The sequence below is a fragment of the Sorex araneus genome, chromosome 3 (genome assembly GCF_027595985.1).
Source record: "Sorex araneus isolate mSorAra2 chromosome 3, mSorAra2.pri, whole genome shotgun sequence".
Classification (NCBI taxonomy): Eukaryota; Metazoa; Chordata; class Mammalia; order Eulipotyphla; family Soricidae; genus Sorex; species Sorex araneus.
Genome location: NC_073304.1, coordinates 8896902 through 8918314, shown reverse-complemented (window position 1 = coordinate 8918314; position 21413 = coordinate 8896902). Strand labels below are relative to the sequence as shown.

The following is a 21413-nucleotide window of genomic DNA, read 5'->3' as shown; positions in this document are numbered from 1 at the left end:
ACACATCACTCTCACACACACACACATCACTCTCATACACACACTCACACACACTCATACACATACTCACACACATCACTCTCATACACACACACTCACACACATCACTCTCATACACACACACTCACACATCACTCTCATACACACACACGCGCGCGCGCCCCGGAGCATCACAGCCTGTGCAGCTCCAGCCCATTCAGCTCCTGCACCTGGCACCCTCCGGCCAGCGGAGGGGAGGCCTGGGCCCCCGAACACTCTGGGTCGGAACAAGAGTCCAAAGCCGCAGGCAGGGGTGGGGGCGGCTGCAGCGCCAGGGGAGGGCAGGCAGGGCCCAGGGGGCCGGGTTCGGGGACAGGGTGTCCCGGCTCTGCCACAGACACCCAGGCACCCTCCCGCGGGGCTGGGTTCGTGTCTGTCTTAGAGAATTCTAGAAGAGAAGAGCTGGCTCATACAGAAAGCCAGGCAGTCGCCATGAGCCCGGGGTGCCCAGGGTCCTCTGAGACCCAGCCGGGGTGGGGCTGCACCAACCCGCCCTGGCCCCGGGGACCCCAACTGCAAGCTGCCATCTGAGCGCCTGCAGCCCGGGGCGGGGAGGGGGTCACCCCGAGGCCCCCCAGCACCCAGCAGTGCCAGGACGGGCCTTCCCCAGAGGCGGGCAAGGACGCGGCCCTCGTGTGCACAGTCCGGAGGCCCAAGCACAATCCCCCGTGGCCGGGTGCCAACCCCGCCCCCCACGCCGCCTTCCGCTGCGGGGCAGGAGGGTGGTCCTGGGGCCACACTGAGAGGCCTCGGGGGCCATGCCATGCCCTGTACCACTGGGGCGGGCCGTCCCCTCACGCCAGGCAAGTGCCGGAACCCTGCGGGGGCCCTGCCGTGCTGCACGCGGGGCCGGCAGAGACCAGTGGGGCTGCAGGGGGCTGCGGGGGGCTCTCACGCGGGACGCCTGGTGCGGTGCCGGGCGGCACAAGGACCACTGTCACCAGAGCCACACCCCACCACCGGGGGGGCCACGGGAAAGGAACAGGAAGACGTGGGGCTTGTCGGGACCCAGCCCCCGAGTCAGACACCAGCCGGCCCCGGCACAGCGGGGGGCAGGGCCCACGGGCACAGGGTGCTGGGCACAGACCGCAGGCACCGGGCAGCAGGGGTGATGGAGGGCGTGCACCCGGGGTGGGAGGGCCCCAGCCCCCGCACGGCTGCGTGAGGGTGAGCACCCCGGGCCCCCGTCCCCACCAGGCACAGGAGGCATCCGTCAGATTCAGAGGCCGAGGCGGCCGAGGCCCTCCGCCCCGCACCCTGACCGCAGGCTGCGCCCTCGGGAGTCCGGCTCCCCCGGCCCCCTGCCGGACAGGCCTCAGAGAGGTGCTGCCACTTGCCTGGGGCTGCACAGCTTCAGAGAGGCCGCTGCACCCTCAGGTCGGGGGTGGCCCCCTGGCTCCCCAGGGCAGCCCCCAGCCCTAGCCCAGCTCACTGGCGGGGTGGAACCAAGCCCAGCTCTCAGCAGCACTCCAGCGAGAGAGAAGAGAAAGGGGGCCGGGTGTGGGGGGCACTGCTTGACCTGGGCTGGTTCCCAGAAGCAAACTGAAGACCCCAGAGCACTGGGCAGCTGCGGGGGGGGGGGGTGGCAGCGTGCCCAGCGGGGCCCGTCCCCAGTGACTCCCGTGGAAGCCGGAGCGAGCCCTGCTCCAACGCCAAGCCCGTGGCCGCGGCAGGCAGCGCCTTATACGGTAAGCCCCGAGGCCCGGGGCAGGAGGGGGCGCAGGGACGGGAAAGCTCCCGAGAGAGGCGGGTGGGGGCGGGGGAGCTGCAGGGGTCCCCAGGGGAGCTCCGGGGCTGGGGGGCTGGAAGAGGGAGGAGAGGCTGAGACAGAGGCAGAGGGAGAGGGAGGGCGACCCCAACACGCAGGGAACCCGCTGAGCTGCAGTCTCTCGCCTGCAAGAGGGGCTCGGGGTGGGGGGGCCCTGCAGGTGGCAGGCAGGCACCCAGGGGCCCCTGCCCAGGCCGGCGCCCCCAGGACCCCTGTTCCCGCTCACAGGAGACCCAGCAAGACGCAGAAATGGAGAGAATCACCCCGAGTCCCCGGCAAACGTGCCAGCCGGGCAGACGCAGCCAGGCGTGGGGACAGACCACCCGCCAGCGCCCCCCAGCTCCCCACCCAAACAGACGCAGCCACGCGGGCCCCTTTCTGGCCACCTCCTGGCCCCCCACCCTCCATGCTGGGGACAGCAGAGCTCGTGGGTTCGTGTCTGTCTTAGAGAATTCTAGAAGAGAAGAGCTGGCTTCTCCCACGCTGGGTGCTCTCCCCTCGGGGGCGTCCAGCTGGACAGCTCGGGGTGGGGGCGCCAGGGCGATCCCCTGTCGTGCCTCGGGGGTCCCACCACACCCGCCAGGCTCGGCCGGGCAACAGCCTCCTGCAGAATGAAACCACAGGGCCCGCCCCCGCCACGAGCACACACACACGGGCACACACGCACACACAGTACACGGGCACATGCACACTGCAGGGCCCACAGCTGGGCAGGGAGGAAGCAGTGAGGCCTCCCCCTGGTCCCGCCGCCCTGGCCGCAGCGTCCTCCCTTCCTCGCCTTCTACTAAGGCCTCTCTGCCGGGCAGAGAGGGCGGCACCATACCCACCGCACACCCACCGCCAGCATGCGAGGAACGGCCCCAGCCGCCCACGAAAGCAACTCGCTTTTCCCGTAAGAGTTAAAAGGGCCAATTGTCTAGGAAAAAAAAAAAGAAAAGAAAAGAAAAGAAAAGCGAGCCAGGATTAAGGACCGGGAAAACGGTCCCCAGATCTCTGACCTCCCGGGACAGTTCTACGTGACGTGTCAGGCCATGGCTGGCCAAGGGAGGCCAAGCCCGGCTTCCGGCCCGGCCTTTCCACCCGACTGATCGCCCCGGATAAGGACCGGCTGCCCGGTGCCACCTGGCCAAGCGCTACGGGCTCACGTCCCCACCTGCAGAATCCTGCAATGGGAGGAAACCCAGGGGGGAGGGGCGCACCGGCTCCACCCCCACCTGCACAGGTAGACGCGAGCCAGAGGCGGCGTTTCCAGCGACCTGCGTCTGCCAAAGTTCACGATGTCCCTCTGATCGCAGAGTTCTCGGTAACAGGCACCTAGAGGCCAGGGCCACCGCGGGCCAGCCAAGGCCCCAGGAGGAGGAGGTCCTGACCCGGAAGGGCTTACGGAGCTGGGGGGTGGGGGTGTTCTTGGTGCAGGGTTCCACCGTCAGTGCTGCGTGCCCAGCTCAGGAAGAGGCGCAGGGCCGGGGGCTCCAGGAGGCTGGGGGCAGCAGGATGGGGTCCGAGGAGGGAGGAGACCACCCTGCCCCTGTCTGGGCACTGCCTGGGCAGCAGAGGGGCCCCCGAGGGAGCTGAAGCTAGTGCCAGGCTCGGCCCCGTGCGTCCCGGGAGAGGAGAGGACCCCATCAGCCCCCACTGCACCCTCAGGCCCCAAAGCCTTGGGAGACGCCCGTCCAAGGGGTCTCGGCGTGAAGCCAGAGGCCCAAGAACCTCATTGCAAACCCTCGTGGCCAGGCAGGGGGGCTGGTCACGGGGACGGCCAGACAGCAGGGGAACCCACTGCCCCCGGGACGGTCACTCCCAGGGGGGCCTCGGACAGACCCAGCCAAGGCTGGCATCCTCCAAAGGCAGGCCCTGGAGCTGGCCACGCCCGGCTGGACTCCTGCCACGTGGGACCGAGAGAGGGTTTTAGGGAGAAGACAGCAAACAGGACGCCGGGGGACAGCTCCGTGGGAGCCACGGGACAGGCACGTGGGCCCTGGTCCCCCTCCCACCCCCACCGCCACCCCTGGGTTGGGCCCTATTTTCTTAGAAATAAATAATAAATAAGGGCTAGAGAGAGCGAGGGGTGGAGGCACTGGCCCTGCACACGATCGGCCTCGGCTCAACCACGGGGACTGACCCGCAAGCCGAGAGCCAGTGCTAAGCCCCGTGGACCGCCGGGTGGGCCCCAAAATACGTCTTACATCTTAAATTTTGAGAAGACATGAGCCAGGGGCCGGGGCGATACCGCAGTGGAGAGGGCGCGGGCCTTGCATGCAGCCAACCTGGGCTCGAGCCCGGCACCCCATGTGGTCCTCGGGGCACCGCCAGGAGTCCCTCCTGGGCGCAGGGCCGGGAGTCAGCCCTGAGCAGCGCCGGGCGGGACCCCAAAACGAAACCGGAAATCAGGTATGAGCCAGGGAGATGGCTCAAAGGGCTGGAGCAGCGGCCTGCACACGGCGGCCCGGGTTCAACCCCGGCAGGAGGCCCCAAGTGAGCAGGACTACGGAGGGCAAAAGGCACCCGGAGAAGCAGCCCCGAGCCCTCGCTCTACAGCCGTGCTGTCCACGCTCTCTCCGACACGCGTCCGTGGACAGGGAAAGGCCCGGGGGGTCAGTTTCTGGCCAGCCGGAGCCCCCGGCCTCCCCAGGCCCCCTGAGCACCCCCGGCTAGGTCCTGCCCCCGGGGAGGGCAGGTCCGGGGCACACAGATGGTGGGGGGGGCGGGAGGTGACCTCGGGGCCCACACAGCAGCACGGCTTCTCAGGACAGGTGCCAGGCGCTCCTGGCCTGGCGCGGGGCTGCGGGCACGGCCCGTCCCCTGCCTCCCGGGGAGCTGCCAGCTGGGCCCCGGGCCTTCCCCGTCCTGCGCAGCACCAAGAATTACTCCGCACCCCCGCCCCCGCCACACAGGGACACCAGGGGCAGGACGGAGCTTCCCAGCTGTCCGCTGGGCCCTGCTCCACCAGGGACCCGGTGCCCGGCTCTCCAGGGGGCCTTTTTCAGTTCCCCTCCAGGCCCACAGCCCCCCCTCCCCGTCTCCGCCTGGGGGAGGAGGCCTCGGCTCCCAGGAAGCCCCTGCCGCTGCAAGCCGCGGCCCCCTGAAGGCCCGAGCGCGGCGCCCACTCTCGGTGCTATTCTTGCTGAGCCACCTCAGGAACAAAAATAAAGCGGCAGAACCGCGAGTGACGGTCGTCCCCGGCCCTGGTGCGTCACCGGCGCCCGTTCCCACGCCGCCAGGGAGTCGCTTCTACAGCAACGAGACAAGAGCTGGCGCAAGCACCCCCCCCCCCCCCAGGAGAGGCCTCCCCGCTCCGCCCCCGGCACCCACCCGCACCGCGATGAGGGCTGTGTCTGCAGCCCGGTCTCCGCGCAACACATGTCCTTGGGAGACACCCGAGGGCGAGACCCATTTTACAGGTTTTGGAGATTTGGAATAAAAAAAAAAAATCTGCCTCTCAGATTGCACAAAAATGAAGCCAAACCAAGACACGAAGGACCCCCACCATCAAACTAGACCGAACCCCAACAGTGGTGCCTGTGGGTGGGGGGTGGGGACGATCCAGCTAAGGATACGGGGGGCTTCCCTGCCCCGGAAGCTGCTCACACAGAGAGAAGCAAACTCTCTCCGGAAGTGCCCGTTTGGCCCGACTGGTCTACTTTAAAGCCGTGCACGGCCGGCAGGGCATTTGCCTTGCAAGCGGCCGACCCGGGTTCGATCCCAACATCCCATTTTGGTCCCTCAAGAACCACCAGGAGTAATTCCTGAGTGCAGAGCCAGGAGTAACCCCTGAGCATCGCTGGGTGTGATCCAAAAGGCCAAAAAAAAAAAAAACCCATATGCAAGCTCCCAGGGTTTGATCCCTGCACTGTAGGGCCCCCCCAAGCCGGCCTGAGCACCACGGGGTGTGGCCCCAAAGTAGCAGTCCAAAGGGGAGAGGAGGAGAGAGGGCACCAGGCACGGCAGACAGGTCAGAGGGGGGCTCTGAAGGCTGAGCCCCCCCGGCCCCCGGGCTGCTCCTCTGGAAGCAATAGGGTGTGGCCCCAAACCCCAGATAACAAACCCCAGCCCGGGTGAGAGGCCACACCAAGGCAAGAGCCCTCACGATGCCCGGGCAGCGGGCGCCCAGGGGAAGCACCTCCTGCCGACGCCCACAAAGGCCAGGTGACCAACACCCGTGGGGCCCCAGACGGGGTTCAAGTGCTCTGGGGTGTCCAACCCACCTGGAAACACAACCCGATCAGGAAGAGCAGCACAGAGTGGCCCTAAGGAGGGTCCTCCGTACGCCCCCCGCGCGGTCTAGAGACGAGCTCTGGGCCACGGGGAAACGCTCCCGACAGAGCAACTCTGCTCATCACAGACCCCGGGCTCTGCAGGCTGGAGGCACCCGCATTCAACACCCCGTCCCCCGTCTGAACCTGCTCGGCCTGCCCCACTCGCCTCCTCCTGCAGGCCTGTGCCCAGCCCCCGGCTGTCCTGTCTTCCCTGCCCCCCGCCTGTTCTCTCCGTGTTGAGTCTACCCGAGCTTTGTGCTCCTCGGCTATCAGCCCTGTCAGGCGAGCGGTGGGCAAATAAATCCTCCCAGCCAGTGGACTGTCTGTATTCTGGCCGCTTCTCTTGGGGTGCAGACGCTGAAATAAGTAGCGTCAACGTACGGAGGAAGAAACTGGCACACAGGTGCCTGCAAGCCATGGCCACTGTGACAGGCAGCCACAACCAGCACAGTGTGACAGGAGTCCACAATCATCACAACCTGACAGGACTCTACACCCATCACAGCCTGACAGGAGTCTTCAACAATCACAATTTGACAAGCATCTACAACCATCACCACCGTGACAGGCATATATAACCTGGCATATATCACAACCTGACAAGAGTCTACAGCCATCACCACCAAGGCAGGAGTCTACACCCATCACCAACCTGACAGGAATCTATCCCCATCACCACCAAAACAGGAGTCTACAATCATCACAACCTGACAGGACTCTATATCCATCACAACCTGACAGGAGTCTACAATCATCACCAAGCTGTTAGGAATCTATACCCATCACCAACCAGACAGGAGTCTATAATCATCACAACCTGACAGGAATCTATACCCATCACCAACCTGACAGGAGTCTATAATCATCACAACCTGACAGGAGTCTATACCCATCACAACCTGACAGGAGTCTATACCCATCACCAACCTGACAGGAATCTACACCCATCACAACCTGACAGGAGTCTATACCCATCACCAACCTAACAGGAATCTACACCCATCACCACATGACAGGAGTCTACACCCATCACCACCTGACAGGAGTCTACACCTATCACCAACCTGACAGGAATCTACACCCATCACCAACCTGACAGGAATCTACAATCATCACAACCTGACAGGAGTCTACACCCACCACCAACCTGCCAGGAGTCTACACCCATCACCACCAAGACAGGGGTCTAAACCATCACAACCTGTAGGAGTCCACAATCATCACCAACCTGACAGGAGTCTACAACCATCACAATCTGACAGACTACAACCATCACAATCTGACAGACTACAACCATCACAACCATGCCAGGTCTACAATCATCACCGATCAACAGAGGCCGACAGGCCATCCCCGCCTAACAGGCACCCCTCAGGACACAGGCAGCGATGGTGGAGGCCTTTGAACCGAGCCCCAGCATAACCCCCGAGTAGACACAGCGCTGGCATCCAGAACGGGAGTTCACAGGCTGCACACACAGGACGGTGAAGGGCAGGTTTTCCTCAGCTTTCATCATTCTTGGGTCTAATAACCCGCGAAGGGCCACGGAGACAAGCCACTGCCATGGTGGCCCTTCTGGGTGTTATGGAAACGGTGGCCACAGAGTCCAGGGCACGCTGGTGCAGGGACCCTAATGCCTGAGAGTCCGGCCGGGCCATCCACCCGCTCCGACGCTCCCTAATTCAGAGCCTGGTTCTGAGAAGTAAACGGAGTAACAGATCATGTCCCACAGCGGTGACCTCAAAACAAACCCCAAGAATAAATGTTTAAACCCACTTATCTATTTGCACATTTCCAAGCTGACACCTAAAATTTCTCATGGTATGTTTAAAACCTTGCAGAGGATGTAATTTCTGAGACTTCATAAATATTAACATTTCAGAAGAAAACTGTTACTGCTTCTCTTTCAAATGGGTCCAACGGAATCTAACTCCCCAACCCTTTGAGATCCGCCATCATCCATCTTAAAATGACACAATTGAAACTCCTCGAGGAGTCAGAACCGGGCCGGCCGCTCCTGCCAAGGCCGCTCCCGGCCCCGGGGAGAGCCGCCCCTCTCCCAGCGTGGGCTCCGTCCAAAAGACTCTTACTGATGACTCCATTATCCTCCACGGCAAAAAAAAATATTTAAGTTTTCATGTTCTTTTGGATTTCACATGACCATAAAGCTTTCCACGACAAATTCTTTCTTCGAGATGGAATTATTATGACAATTATAATTAAACGCACATGGTTGAACAAGATGACACATTACCAACTTAAGTAAGAACAAAATATAACTAAGATTTTAGAAGTCCATCTGAGGAGAAAGAAAAAAAACACATCTCAGAAGGGCTGAATGGGATTGTTAAAAAGTATGGGGGGGGGACAAGGGGGCTGGAACAATAGCACAGCGGGTAGGGCGTTTGCCTTGCACGAGGCCAACCCTGGTTCGAATCCCAGCATCCCATATGGTCCCCCCAAGCACCGCCAGGAGTAATTCCTGAGTGCAGAGCCAGGAGTAACCCCTGTGCAACGCCGAGTATGACCCAAAAAGCAAAAATAAATAAATAAAAAGTATCTCGGGGCTGGAAGCAATAGCACAATGGGTAGGGCATTTGCCTTGCATGCAGCCGACCCGGGTTCAATCCCCAGCACCCCATATGGCCCCCTGAGCACCACCAGGAGTAATTCCTGAGTGCAGAGCCAGGAGTAACCCCTGTGCATCGCCGGGTGTGACCCCCCCCAAAATAAAAAAGTATCTCGTGCATCCACATATATTGCTAGGACGATCACGAGAATTGCCAACTACCAGGAGATACACCTATAGCACGACCCACTCTGCCTCCACTTTGCGACTTCTCTCTAACAGGGGCCACTGGCGGGGGCCCCGGCCCAGTCCTGCCGTGGCCTGCGGCTCTGCGCCTCGTGCCCTCTCCCCCTGGCTCTCCACTCTGCACCGGTGCAGGGGAGAGCACAGACTGGAAAGTGTGCCTTCCCACAGCAGATTCCGAGTCCCTGCAGTGCGGGGAGCCCGGTCACGGGGGGATGGAGGCTGGCGGAGCACGGCTGGCGGAGCTCCCCGCCACAAGCCAAGCAGGGGCCTGAGCGGCTGGGGAGCGGGTGGGGGCGGGGTTCCCCGAGCCCCCAGAGTGTCCTGGAGCCGGGAGACTGAGGGCCGCGGGGAGGTGGGGCGCGGCCCGGTGGCTCCCTCCCAGGCCCGGCTGACGCGGGAGCCAGACGCGAGCAGACGGAGCCTCTCCCCACCGGGGCGCCCCATAAATGTCAAAGCCTCCCCATGTTCCTGCAGTGCCTCGGCAGCCAATGGGCGCGGGGTCCTGAGCAGGGGCCGGGACCCGAGCCATGGGCCCCGCGTGACTGACGCGTGGGCACAGAGCCGCGTGCAGGGGCCGGTGAGCAGGCTCCGGACGCCCACCGAGTGCCACTGGGACCCGCGTCCTCCCTGCCCCCCCCCGTGGCACTGGGTGACGGCACCCCGGGAGGCACCCACGGAGCAGCCAGGCTTGGGTGACAGGCTGGCGCGGCCCCTCCCGAGCCCCCGCAGCCCCAGACTTGCGCCAAGGCCCTTCCTCTGCCCTTGGAACCGCAGGTTCCCTGGGGCAGCCTCAGGAAAGCGGGTGGGGTGCGCGGGGGGGGAGCTTTACTTTTGTCCCTTCGGGGGCCACACCTGGCGGTGCTCAGGGCCGAGTCCTGGCTCTGAGCTCAGGAATCACTCCTGGCGGGGCTCGGGGGGCCAGACGGGGTGCCGGGGTCAGACCTGGGGCAGGCACCGCTGACCCCAGCCGGGAGACTTGACTCTTAGATGCAGCACAGAAAGGACCCAGGTGGGCTTCCCTCGGGCCCCCAGTCCCGGCCCCTCCTTGGGTCACGGAGTTTGGCCCCGCAGACTCGGGGAGGGGCGAGGGTGGGAGGAGGGCGGCGTGGAGGAGGGTCCTCACCCGCGGCTCAGGGCCCCTGCGCCCACCATCTGCCCACACAGCCCCCGGAAGCTACGGCCCCGCCTCCCCCTGTCATGGGGAGGCAGCCCCCACCCCCCCACCCCGTGCCAGTCCAGGATCCTCTGGAAGGGGGAGGGGGGCTGAGCCCCTCAAGCACTATGGGGAGCAGGTGGGCTCAGGACCGCTGGCAGGGTCGCAGCAGGGGGTCCCCTGGGGTACAGAAAGTGGGTCAAAGGTGGGACCCCAAAGTGCGGGAAACCCCCCATCAGCCCCCCAGTGTCCCCCTGCGGGGGGCAGAGAAACAAGGGGTCTTGTGATTCTGAGTAGAAGTATACCCTGCATATAGAAGCTTCCAGAAACCCCTCCTCCCTCCCTCCCTCCAGACCAATCTGCTGCAGGTCAGGTTCAGGTTCAGGCCAGGTCAGGAGAGGCCAGAGGAGGAATCTGGCAGCTCCAGCAGGGGGGTGGGGGGAGGGCAGCAAGCCACTTCCCCTGCCCCCCTGCCCAGGAGACCTGGTCATCCCCCTCCCCCTCCCCCCAACCTGCCCTCCCCCTCCCTCCCTCTCCCTCTCTCACTCCTCACTTCCCCACCTCCCCTCCTCCCCCCTTTCCCTCCCCCTCCCCCTTCTGATTCATTTCCTCTTTGTCCCTACCCCCAGCCCCCTCACAGCTGACCAAGCCCACTGCAGGGCAACAAGGGTCAGGGGCCCCAGGCCTCAGGCCACCCACCCCAGCCCCAGAGGAGCCCAGGTTCAGCCGGCTGAGGGCAGAGGGGCCTGGGAGGGACCCAGCAGACGGCCTTGGCCTCACAGGGGACGCCCCAGCGCTCAAAGCCGGGAGCAGGGCAGGGCGGCTTCGGCTCAACCCTGGGGGGCCTTCCAGGTGGGCCCCACGCCCCCCAGCCTCAGCAGCTCTTGGCACAGCACCCCAGGCCCCTCCCGACCCCCGAAGCCAGGGCAGCTAGGACAGGGACGCCCGGCAGCACTCACCTGCACGACTTCGATGCCACGCTTTCTGTGGAGAGAAACAGAGAAGACCAAGGTTACTCCAGCAGGCGGCAGCATCCTTCCAGAACATTCTCTGCGCCTCAGGCAGGCGCCCGGAATAGCTTCTTTAACAGCGGGTGGGAGGGGGGCAGGGTTAGGGCTGCTAGCCTTCCCCAGACGCCTGCAGACCGAGACAGACCCCGGGGACCCGGGCCCGGCCCCTCCCCTGGCGGGCCAGGCTGTCGGCTCCTGAGCACTGACTGGGGCGTGCCGAGCCGGGCTCCCGCACACACAGGATACACACAGACACACACGGCCCACGCGGGGGCACACAGACACCACACACACAGACACAGACATACAGACTGCACGGGAGCACTCAGGCACTACACACACAGACACATACGCAGACACACACGGGCCCACACAGGGGCACACAGACATCACACAGAAGCACGCACAGACACACACAGGCATGCACAACAGACACACAGTCACACACGCACACACAGGCAGGCACACACACACTCTCGCAGCATCAGGGAGGGAGGGTAGGCGGGAGGGAGGGTGGGGGGCCCTACAGGCCCTGGGAAGCACCCCCAGCCCCGCCCTGCAACACAAAAGGGGAACAAGAGCCCCAGAGCGAGAGGGCAGAGGGCGGGGCAGGCCAATCTGGAAGGGCATGGGGCAGGGTCACAGCCGGGCCTAGCCCCCACCCCCTCCAGGGGGGCGGGGACCCCCGTCCAGGTGCCAGGCTGGCCCACGTCCAGACGCTGATCCAAGGCCTGGGCCCCGTGCCGGACGCAGGCACCCGGGAAAGGGAGGGGCCCTGGCACGGTTTCCTTCCCGCGGCCGCGGTGAGCACAGACGGGGCCGGGAAGGGCCGACGAGAGGGTCCCGATAAAAGGCATCTCCTTGGCCTTTCTCGGGGTCTGAGGGCTAGGGGGCCTGACAGTGCTCAGCGCCTTCTCCTGGCCCTGCACTTAGGGGTCACCCTGGCGGAGCTCAGGGGCCAGACGGGGTGTTGGGATGGAACCGGGGTCAGCCGCGTGCGACAAGCGCCCTCCACCCCCCACCCCCCCGCACCGCCCAGCCCTCCACCCCAGAACATCAGGGCCTGCGGGACACGGAAGCCCTCCTGGGGAGGCCACAGCACCAGGCTGGCCTGGGGGTGAGCGTGCAGACCGGGAGGGGGAAGAGACAGTTCCAGGGCCGCCAGACAGCTGGGGCGGGGACTAGGACACGCGCCCTCATCTGTCCCCCGACACCCGGGGCTCTGGGCGGCCTGAAACCACAGCCTCCGCCGGTCAGCCCTGCCGTCTGGGCAGGGCTCAGGAGACGGCACTGCCGTGCCCCCTCCTTGAGGGGGGCGTGGGGAGACCCCGGAGAGGCCCCACTGAGGAGGCGGAGGAGACGGCCCAGTCGCGGGGGGAGTCCAACCCAGCCCGGGTGGCCACGGGGGTGGGGGGCGGGGAGGACCCACTGCGGGAGCAGCACCCGGCGTGGCCGAGCCTGCCACCGGATCTCAGTCCAGCCCCGGGGGCCTCGAAGGCCCAGAAAGCCAAGTCGGCTGGTGGGGGTGGGGGGGTGCAGGGGCCCGTCCAAGGAACCAGGAGACCAAAGTCCAGGGAGTTGGGCAGAAGGGTCTCGCGAAGCGGCAGCACGCGGTGACGAGGGTCAGGGACGGTGACAAGTGTCTAAGAACATGTGGGACCCTGGAGGGGCGACTGGGACCCTCCTCCCTGTGCACACGGGGACACGTGGCGAGAGCTCCTCCACGGAAGCCCACGCTAGAGCCTCGCACCCCAGCACAGGGGCCAGCCAGGCCGAGGCCCCCACTGCTCCCAGAGACCCCCACACCCCAGCACGGACAGGCCGGGGTCCCCACTGCTCCCAGAGACCCCCACACCCCAGCACGGACAGGCCGGGGTCCCCACTGCTCCCAGAGACCCCCACACCCCAGCACGGACAGGCCGGGGTCCCCACTGCTCCCAGAGACCCCCACACCCCAGCACGGACAGGCCGGGGTCCCCACTGCTCCCAGAGACCCCCACACCCCAGCACGGACAGGCCGGGGTCCCCACTGCTCCCAGAGACCCCCACACCCCAGCACGGACAGGCCGGGGCCCCCACTGCTCCCAGAGACCCCCACACCCCAGCACGGACAGGCGGGGTCCCCACTGCTCCCAGAGACCCCCACACTCAGCACGGACAGGCCGGGGCCCCCACTGCTCCCAGAGACCCCCACACCCCAGCACGGACAGGCCGGGGTCCCCACTGCTCCCAGAGACCCCCACACCCCAGCACGGACAGGCCGGGGTCCCCACTGCTCCCAGAGACCCCCACACCCCAGCATGGACAGGCCGGGGCCCCCACTGCTCCCAGAGACCCCCACACCCCAGCACGGACAGGCCGGGGTCCCCACTGCTCCCAGAGACCCCCACACCCCAGCACGGACAGGCCGGGGCCCCCACTGCTCCCAGAGACCCCCACACTCAGCACGGACAGGCGGGGCCCCCACTGCTCCCAGAGACCCCCACACCCCAGCATGGACAGGCCGGGGCCCCCACTGCTCCCAGAGACCCCCACACCCCAGCATGGACAGGCCGGGGCCCCCACTGCTCCCAGAGACCCCCACACCCCAGCACGGACAGGCCGGGGTCCCCACTGCTCCCAGAGACCCCCGCACCCTGCACAGACAGGCCAGGGCTCACCCTACGGGGCTCGGCTGGACAATGGTCCCTCCCCGGGCCAGCCAGACCTGGCCATGCCGCCATGTGGACCGCATACTCGGGCCCCCTCATCCAGGGAGAAGGGTCAACCCGTCGTGGGGGGTCCTTCCTGGCCTCAGCCCCCAGCGCCCACCGGAACACAGTCCCCAAGGCTGGCCCAGACGCCCTCCTGGAAAGGGGTCGGTCAGCGAGGCCACGGGGCCTGCCGTCAGCAGCGGCTCTCAGCTCTCCGAGGGGCCACGTGGCGGCAGGAGAGTCCGCTGGTGGCCGGGGGGGGGGGCAGTGCCACCAGCACCCAGGGGACCGCAGCCTTGAAAGGCAGCAGACAGGAGCCCCACGCCTGCCCTGTCCCCCGCACAGTGGCTGGGAAACGCCGAGGCCCAGGGTCAGTCTGGCCGGAGCACCCCGGCTTCACCTCCTCTGAGGTCTGTCCCTGCGGCCAACCCCAGGGACCCCGCCAACACCCCCAAATTCTTACCACCGAGGTACGGTGGGACCCCTCATCAAGCCCCCCTGCAGGGACTCCGTCCCTCTGTCCTGCCGGCCACACTGTGCTGGCTCTGGCCCGTCGTCAGGAGGGGACACAGCCGGACAGACGGGCTCACTGAGCCCCGAGCCTGCCCTGGGCAGGGAGCAGGCCCCGGAGGTGGACGGTGGTCCCAGGCCCACGCCGGGCAGGGCTGGGCCCCGGCACACCCGGGATCCCCCCCGCAGGAGAAGTGCCGGAAACACACATGGGCCGGAACAAAGAGCAAGAAGAGAGCTGGACAGCCAGACCGAACCGCGACGGTCTGCACGGCCCCGGGGAACAGGCACACAGGGAGCGGGTGTGTATGTGACAGTGTGTGTGTCCGACTGAACAGTCACTGTGTCAGTGTGTGAGACAGTGTCAGAGAGTGTGTGTCAGACAACGTATGTGTCTGAACAGCCACTGCGTCTGTGTGTGATAGTGTCAGAGTGTGTGTGTCCGACTAAACAGGCACTGTGTGTCAGTGTATGACAGTGTCAGAGAGTGAGTGTGTCCGACTAAACAGTCACTGTGTCAGTGTGTGACAGTGTCAGAGAATGTGTGTCCGACTGAACACTGTCAGTGTGACTATCAGAGTGTATATGTCCAACTGGACAGTCACTGTGTCAGTGTATGTGTGTGATAGTGTCAGAGTGTCTGAGCAGCCACTGTGTCAGTGTGTGACAGTGTCAGAGAGTGTATGTGTCCAGCTGAACAGTCACTGTGTGTCAGTGTGACAGTGTCAGAGTGTGTGTCTGAAGTCACTGTGTCAGTGTGTATGACAGTGTCAGAGTGTATGAACAGTCACAGTGTCAGAGTGTGACAGTGTCAGAGAATGTGTGTCCGACTGAACAGTCACTGTGTCAGAGTGACAGTGTCCGAGAATGTGTGTCCGACTGAACAGTCACTGTGTCAGTGTGTATGACAGTGTCAGAGTGTATGAACAGTCACAGTGTCAGAGTGTGACAGTGTCAGAGAATGTGTGTCCGACTGAACAGTCACTGTGTCAGAGTGACAGTGTCCGAGAATGTGTGTCCGACTGAACAGTCACTGTGTCAGTGTGTATGACAGTGTCAGAGTGTATGAACAGTCACAGTGTCAGAGTGTGACAGTGTCAGAGAATGTGTGTCCGACTGAACAGTCAGTGTCAGAGTGTGTGACAGTGTCAGAGTGTATGAACAGTCACTGTGTCAGTGTGTGTGACAGTGTCAGTGTATGTCTGAACAGTCACTGTGTCAGAGTGACAGTGTCCGAGAATGTGTGTCCGACTGAACAGTCACTGTGTCAGTGTGCGTGACGGTGTCAGAGACTGTATGTGTCCGGCTGAATCACCTGTTCCACATGCAGGCGTGTGTCCTCCTAGACAGTCGCCCGCTGGAGGGAGGTGTCCGCCCGGGCAACCGCCCACTCTGTGTCTGTACATGCACCCGTGTGGCACCCGCTCCAGGCTGGCACCCCTGCCCTGAGGCCCCTCCCGGGCCCAGGGTGTGCGCGGTGCGGGCTGCGGGGCATGAGTCAGCGAGTCTGGGCCAGCCCTGGGCCCGCGCGGCCTGGCCCCCCCCCGCCCCCCGCGGCTCAGCCCGGCTGTGGGCGGCGAGAGGCAGAGCCATGACTCACGCTCCCAGCTCCCGGCACCTCCGCAGGACCAGAGAGCCCTGGACACGGCAGCTCCTTCCAGGAAAGAGAAACTGAGGCGGGGGCGGGACAGAGAGGACCAAGGCTGTGAGCGCCGCCCCTCAGACACAGGGCCCTGCGGGACTCCAGGCACTCTGCCCCCGCACTCCTACAGGCACTGCAACCCACGGGGATGGGCCTGAGGTGACACTGGTCGGGGGCGGGGCGGAGTGGGGTGCAGGAAGGGCTGGTTCCAGCAAACCCGGCCCCCAGCCCTCAGCAGCCTGCGGCGGGGCCCGTCACAGCAGGGTTCTGCGTCCCGTGAGTCACCTTCAAGCTCCCCTGCAGGGAGAGCCGGGTGGTTCCAGCAGGAGGGACGCTGTCCCCAGGACCCCCAGGGGGACAGAGACGGGTCAGAGAAGCACTCAACTGTCAGCTCGGGGCCACACCTGGCGGTGCTCAGGGATCACTCGGCGCTGAGTGTCTTACTCCGTACCTGGCCCAAGGCAGCAAGGCCGGTCCCCACACGGGGAGCCCCGCAGCTCCCCGGGCCCGCCGGGGCTTCCTGGAGGGGATCTCTGCCCTGCCGCTGGGCTCCCTGGGCACCTTACCATGAGCCCTGCAGAGGCCTGGGCCCACAGCCTGCCCACGGGCTACGGGGGGGCCCCCAGCTCACCCCCGCTGGTGCCCTCGGAGCAGAGGCCAGCCGTCTGGGGGGCAGGGTGCCCGCAGAGGCAAGGACAGCTTCCTCACTGTCCCCCTGGGAGCGGCCCACGCAGCCCTGGGGACACTGTGTCCCTCCCTGACTGCTGGGGCGGGCGTGGGTGCGGCTGGGCGCCGTGGACAGCCCAAAGGAGCGAGGCCCCCTGAGCCCAGCCCTGCCCTGGCCGGCCCAGCGCTCGTGGCGCCTGTGTGCCCGGGCCCGTGGCCGCGGTCGGGCTCCCATTACAAGCCCCTGCTGAGGACAGCCAGGAGGCGGCACCTCTCGCAACCAGGGCCCAAGGACTGGGAGGCACCGGCTACACCACCCTGCAGGCCTTGGTCCCTCCCAGGGGCTTCACGGCCAACCAGAGACGGCGGAGACAGCAGCCGGGTGTCACAGGTGTCAGGGGGCTGGGACGAGGGGTGGGGTGGTGGCGCCCTAAGGACCCACACTGGAAGCCTGGCTGTGCACTGACGGAACGTGGAGTGATCACTGGGCACCTGAGGGCCACCTCAGTCCCTGGCGGGCCCAGACCAGCCACCAGGGTCCTGCGCACACCTGCCCAGTGGCCTCGGGAGGGACAGTCACCTCTTTCTGTCCAGCATAAAAGCCTCCAAAGCCTGAGCCGGCACTCTGCACCCCCACCGGGCCGGGACCCGGCCAGGACAATACCCGGCCACACCCACACCCGGCCACGCCCACGCCCGGCCACGCCCACACCCAGCCTTGAGGGTCCAGCCATCCCCGCACCAAGCCCCGGGAGCCCGGACACCCCTGCATGGGGCCTGACGCAGCCGGGAGCCCCACCTGGGCACGCCTCAGCCATCAGGGAGCCCCCACAGGCCCAGACGCGAGGACAACAGGCACCGGGCCCTGCCCAGAGCCCGTTCCCCGGCCACTGCAGGCCCGTGTGGGTGCAGAGTTGTCGGACACGCGCCCCCCAAAAGAAGCCCGGGGACCCCGGCCCAAGAAGGACAAACACCGCGGGGCCTCACAGCAGTGGCCACCGGACAGTGCAGCGTGGACACAAGGCCACGGGGGGGGGTCTGTCTGCGGGCCCCGTATCTGACAGGCTGGTAACTGGGGGCACTGGGGGGCTTAGAAGGAGCTGAGGGTCCACTCCAGCTGATGGGCACACCCACCCACCGAGAGCTAGACACCTGCCGCCACGGCAGAGACGTGCCCAGAGACACAGGCCCCGTGGCGGGCCACGGCACTCAGGAGACGGAGAGGTCAGGGCCTGCCCTCACTGTCCAAGCTCCCCCTGGCTGGGAGGCCCTGGGTGGGGGGCCCCAGGCCGCGTCCAGGCAGCTGTGAGTCCAGCAGCCCGGCCCGGCCACCCGGCTGAGGACAGCCCTGATGCCCGCACGCCCTGCACCCCTCGGGCCAGCGGCCGGGACCTGCCCACCGAGGAGGAAGCCCGGGGGGACAGTCCCTGCCCCAGCTGACCCCGCTGGCCCCAGCGCTCCCTACCCACCCAGCCTCCTGCCCCACGGGGGCCTGTAGCTGGGGGCCACCCCGGGGCCAGCCCAGGGCGGGCGGCACAGCCCGGCCGAAAGCAGAAGCGGCATTGCGAAGGAAAAGGGGCCTGAGCGGCACCCAATGCCGCCTCCACCAGCCAGCCCCCGCCCTGCCCTACCCCACCCCTGCAAAGAAGGAGCTCTGTGGGGTACCACGTCCCATTACCAGGGACCCCAGAGTGGAGGTGGCCAAAGGGGACCAGTCCCCGAGGGGCGGGCGGAGGGCAAGCAGCACCCCGTGGGCGGGCTCTGGGGAAGGGAAGCCTGGAAGTCTGGGGCAGAGCTGCAGGGACGGGGGTGCTGAGAAGGAGCCCAGGGCATGGGGGGGGGGGGGTGAAGAGGGCGGCGGCAGCAGCAGGTGCAAAGGTCCCATGGTAGGAAGCTGCTCAAAGCAGCAGAAGAACGAAGAGAAACGGGGACGGGGGGTATGGCGGCGTTCCGAGGCCGGGCTCAGGCCAGCTGGCCCGCGGACATCCTACTGGCCACCCTCAGGGACGGGAGCCCAGGTCTCGGACACGTGTTGCACCCGGGCCCCAGGAGGCTCCGTGCGCATGACGCTCCTGGGAACCGGGGGTGCTGCTGGGCGCCCCCCCTCCAGCCTGATCCTGGATCCCGAGAGCCAAGGACCCCCACGCCGATGCCCACACCCCAGCCCACCCACGCCAGCACCCCAGGAAGGGCCACCGAGGGGGCTGCCCGCGGGCACGGGAGGCGGGATCAGGGGTTCAGCTGCTCGCGGAGCACTTCTGCCCGCCCTGGGCACATGTGGCGAGCAGGCGGGCTCCCCGCCGTCACCCGGGGGCGAGGAGTGGCAGCGCGTGGGCCGGGGAGGACAGCTCGCTCGGCACAGGCAGAAGGCGGGGTCCCAGCCCCACCACCTGGGCCCGCCCCCGCCCGGCACAGGCAGGAAGCTCCCCCAACCCTCAGGAACCGAAACCGAAAAACAAAAACAACCCGTGGGGGTGCTGCAGAGATGGGGCCCGCCCACGGCCCCCCACCCCCACCCCACCGCCCCCGCAGGGCCTGGGGCTGAGACCCCCGGGGCAACATCCCAACAGGACCGTGGATCCCAAGCGCAGAACACGTACCCGTGGCCGCCCAGAAGACAGCGGCAGCGGGCAGTGGGGCTGGCCGTGGGCGGACACCGCCCGTCCCTCAGGGGGACCCCAAGCCCACACCACCCCCCGGTGGGTGCCAGGCCGGGCTCCCGCCCCCAAGCAACGCCCCGTGGAGCAGGCACTGGGGGCCGGTGCTTCTGATGCCTACGGGGGGGAGGGGGGCGGCCAGAGCCGGGAGGTTCCATGTCCAACCTGACCCTCGCCCATGCCCGTGCCCGCAGCCGGCGTGGGAGAGCCCAGCCCAGCTGGGCGGGTGGCCGAGGGGCCATCCTCACAGACAGCGTCTCCTGGGCCTGGCACGACACAGGGACAAGCAGCCGGCGTGGGGGCGGGCTCCCGGGGCTCTGCTCTCAGGTCCGCCTGCGTCTGAGCCCCCCTTTCACGGTCAGGCCCTCTCCAGAGCGGCACCTCTCGAGCCCGCTGACCCCTGCACGTGGACGCTCGTCCGCAATGTGACCCCGGCTCCTGACCCCTCCGCCCCAGCAGGGTGACGGCGGTGAGAGCGGGCTCTGTCCTCCGCCCCACGGGCCCAGCACCACTTCCTGTCGGGACACCCAAAGTGGACAGCGGCGACCCCGGGGAAGGCCGGGGGGCTCTGGGAGCTGGGGAGGGCACTTCCGGGAGGCCCTGACGGGCTGTTCCTCCTGAACACGGGGCGACCGGGAACCTCCAGTTTAGAGCCTGCAGGAGAATCTCACAGCACCCTCGAAAGGGGGCTGGGGCAGCCTCCCGGCAGGCCCTTCCAGAACCCCAAGTGGGGGGGCGCACAGGTCCCCGTCCTGCCCCAGGACTCAGGCTGGAGGCACGGTGGGCCTCCCGGGTCCTGGGCAGCTGCTCACGCGAGGGGCCGAGCCCCCAGTCCTGCAGGCACGGCCTGAGCTGCAGCCCCCGAAGGCCGGTCCCCCTCGGCGAGCAGGGCGCTGGGGGTCGGGCCCGACACCTCCCACCTGCGGGGCACATGCTCCAGCACCAAGCGGCCACCGCGACACAGACAGCGCGATGCTCATCCGTCACCAACGACGTCCGCACGTGACCAAATGGGGGGGAGGGACATTCACTGCCGATGCCTGAGGGACCCCCACGGGGAGACGGGGAGCCATCAGCCAAGGCCGGCGGCTCACGGCACAGCGGGGACGTCCAGGCCGGGAAGGGCTGGGGGATGTGAGCACCGCAGCTCGGACAGCATGCGGGGTACCCGGGTGAGGGACCCGACTTGCCTGCAGCCACTGGCACCCGCGGCAACAGCTCAGAGGAGGGCGAGCGGCGGCGGACAGAGCTAGAGAAAAGCCTTAAGAAACAAGGCAGTGCGGGCCGGGAGACGGTGTCGCAGGGGAGAGGGCGCCCCGGGGTGGGGGCGGCCCTGAGCGCCCCAGCACCACCTCCTCGGACCTGGGCACTGGCCCGCTGGCCCGACTGGCCGGGCAGCACAGAGAGAAGCACCTACTCGCAGCAGATGAGGAGGGGATTAACTCACGGTACAAAGTGCGGCGGAAACGCTCGTCCCACCCAACCAGGACGTGTGCGCGCGAACGCAGGCCACAAGCTTCCGAAAGAAAACCTGACGTGGGCTTTATGCTCAAGACTTGACTCCGGGCCGAGAGAGAAGTCGGCGGTCGGGGGTGCAAGCCCACAAGGCCCCCCCTGAGCGAAGTCCATCCAGGCGCAGACCCCCGCCGCCCTCCCAGCCAGGGCAGCGGCCCAGAGCCGAGGGGTCGGCAGGGGCCACCTCCACGCCGGGGCCTGGGGCGAGGGGGCGCTGCGGGAGGGGCTGCATGCAGCCCCCGACCCAGCTGTCCGGCAGGCAGGCTGGGGGGCTTACAGCCACCCCATCGACCCCTCCGAAGGGCTGCCAGAGTGACCCCTCACGGTCAGAGGTGACCCCCGAGCTCTAAGGGGGTCTCTGGGGAGGGGGAGGGGTGGATTTGGAGGAGGCTGTCCCCACCTCCAACCATCAGCCCCCGGCCCCCCAGGCCGGCCCCCCCCTCACAGGGGACCGAGGCCAGGCCTCGCACTCAGCCGTGGGGGCAGACGCGGCACCTCTTTAGTTTGTGCCAGGCAAGACCTGCAGGGCAGACGGGGGCACGGTGCCACCTGTGTCCCCCCAGAACCAGGGCCGAGGGCACAGGAAGTTCCCCAAGCGGGGTCAGAGGGCCCCGGGCCGGGCCCCCACGACCAGCGGAAACGGCGGGGGGAAGGGCGCGGCCCCGCCCGGGAAGGTCGCCCCACAGGAA

The 21413-nt window shown here is 66.5% G+C and overlaps 1 protein-coding gene across 2 annotated transcripts in view; it reads right to left on the bottom strand.

The window, feature by feature from the left end:
• ITPK1 (inositol-tetrakisphosphate 1-kinase) overlaps positions 1-21413 on the bottom strand; it is an 82335-nt gene that overhangs the window by 52165 nt on the left and 8757 nt on the right. For both annotated transcript variants that reach the window (XM_055130135.1, XM_055130136.1), the window contains exon 2: positions 10991-11015. In XM_055130135.1, the coding sequence (XP_054986110.1) occupies positions 10991-11015 (25 nt within the window). The remainder of the gene's footprint in view (positions 1-10990; positions 11016-21413) is intronic.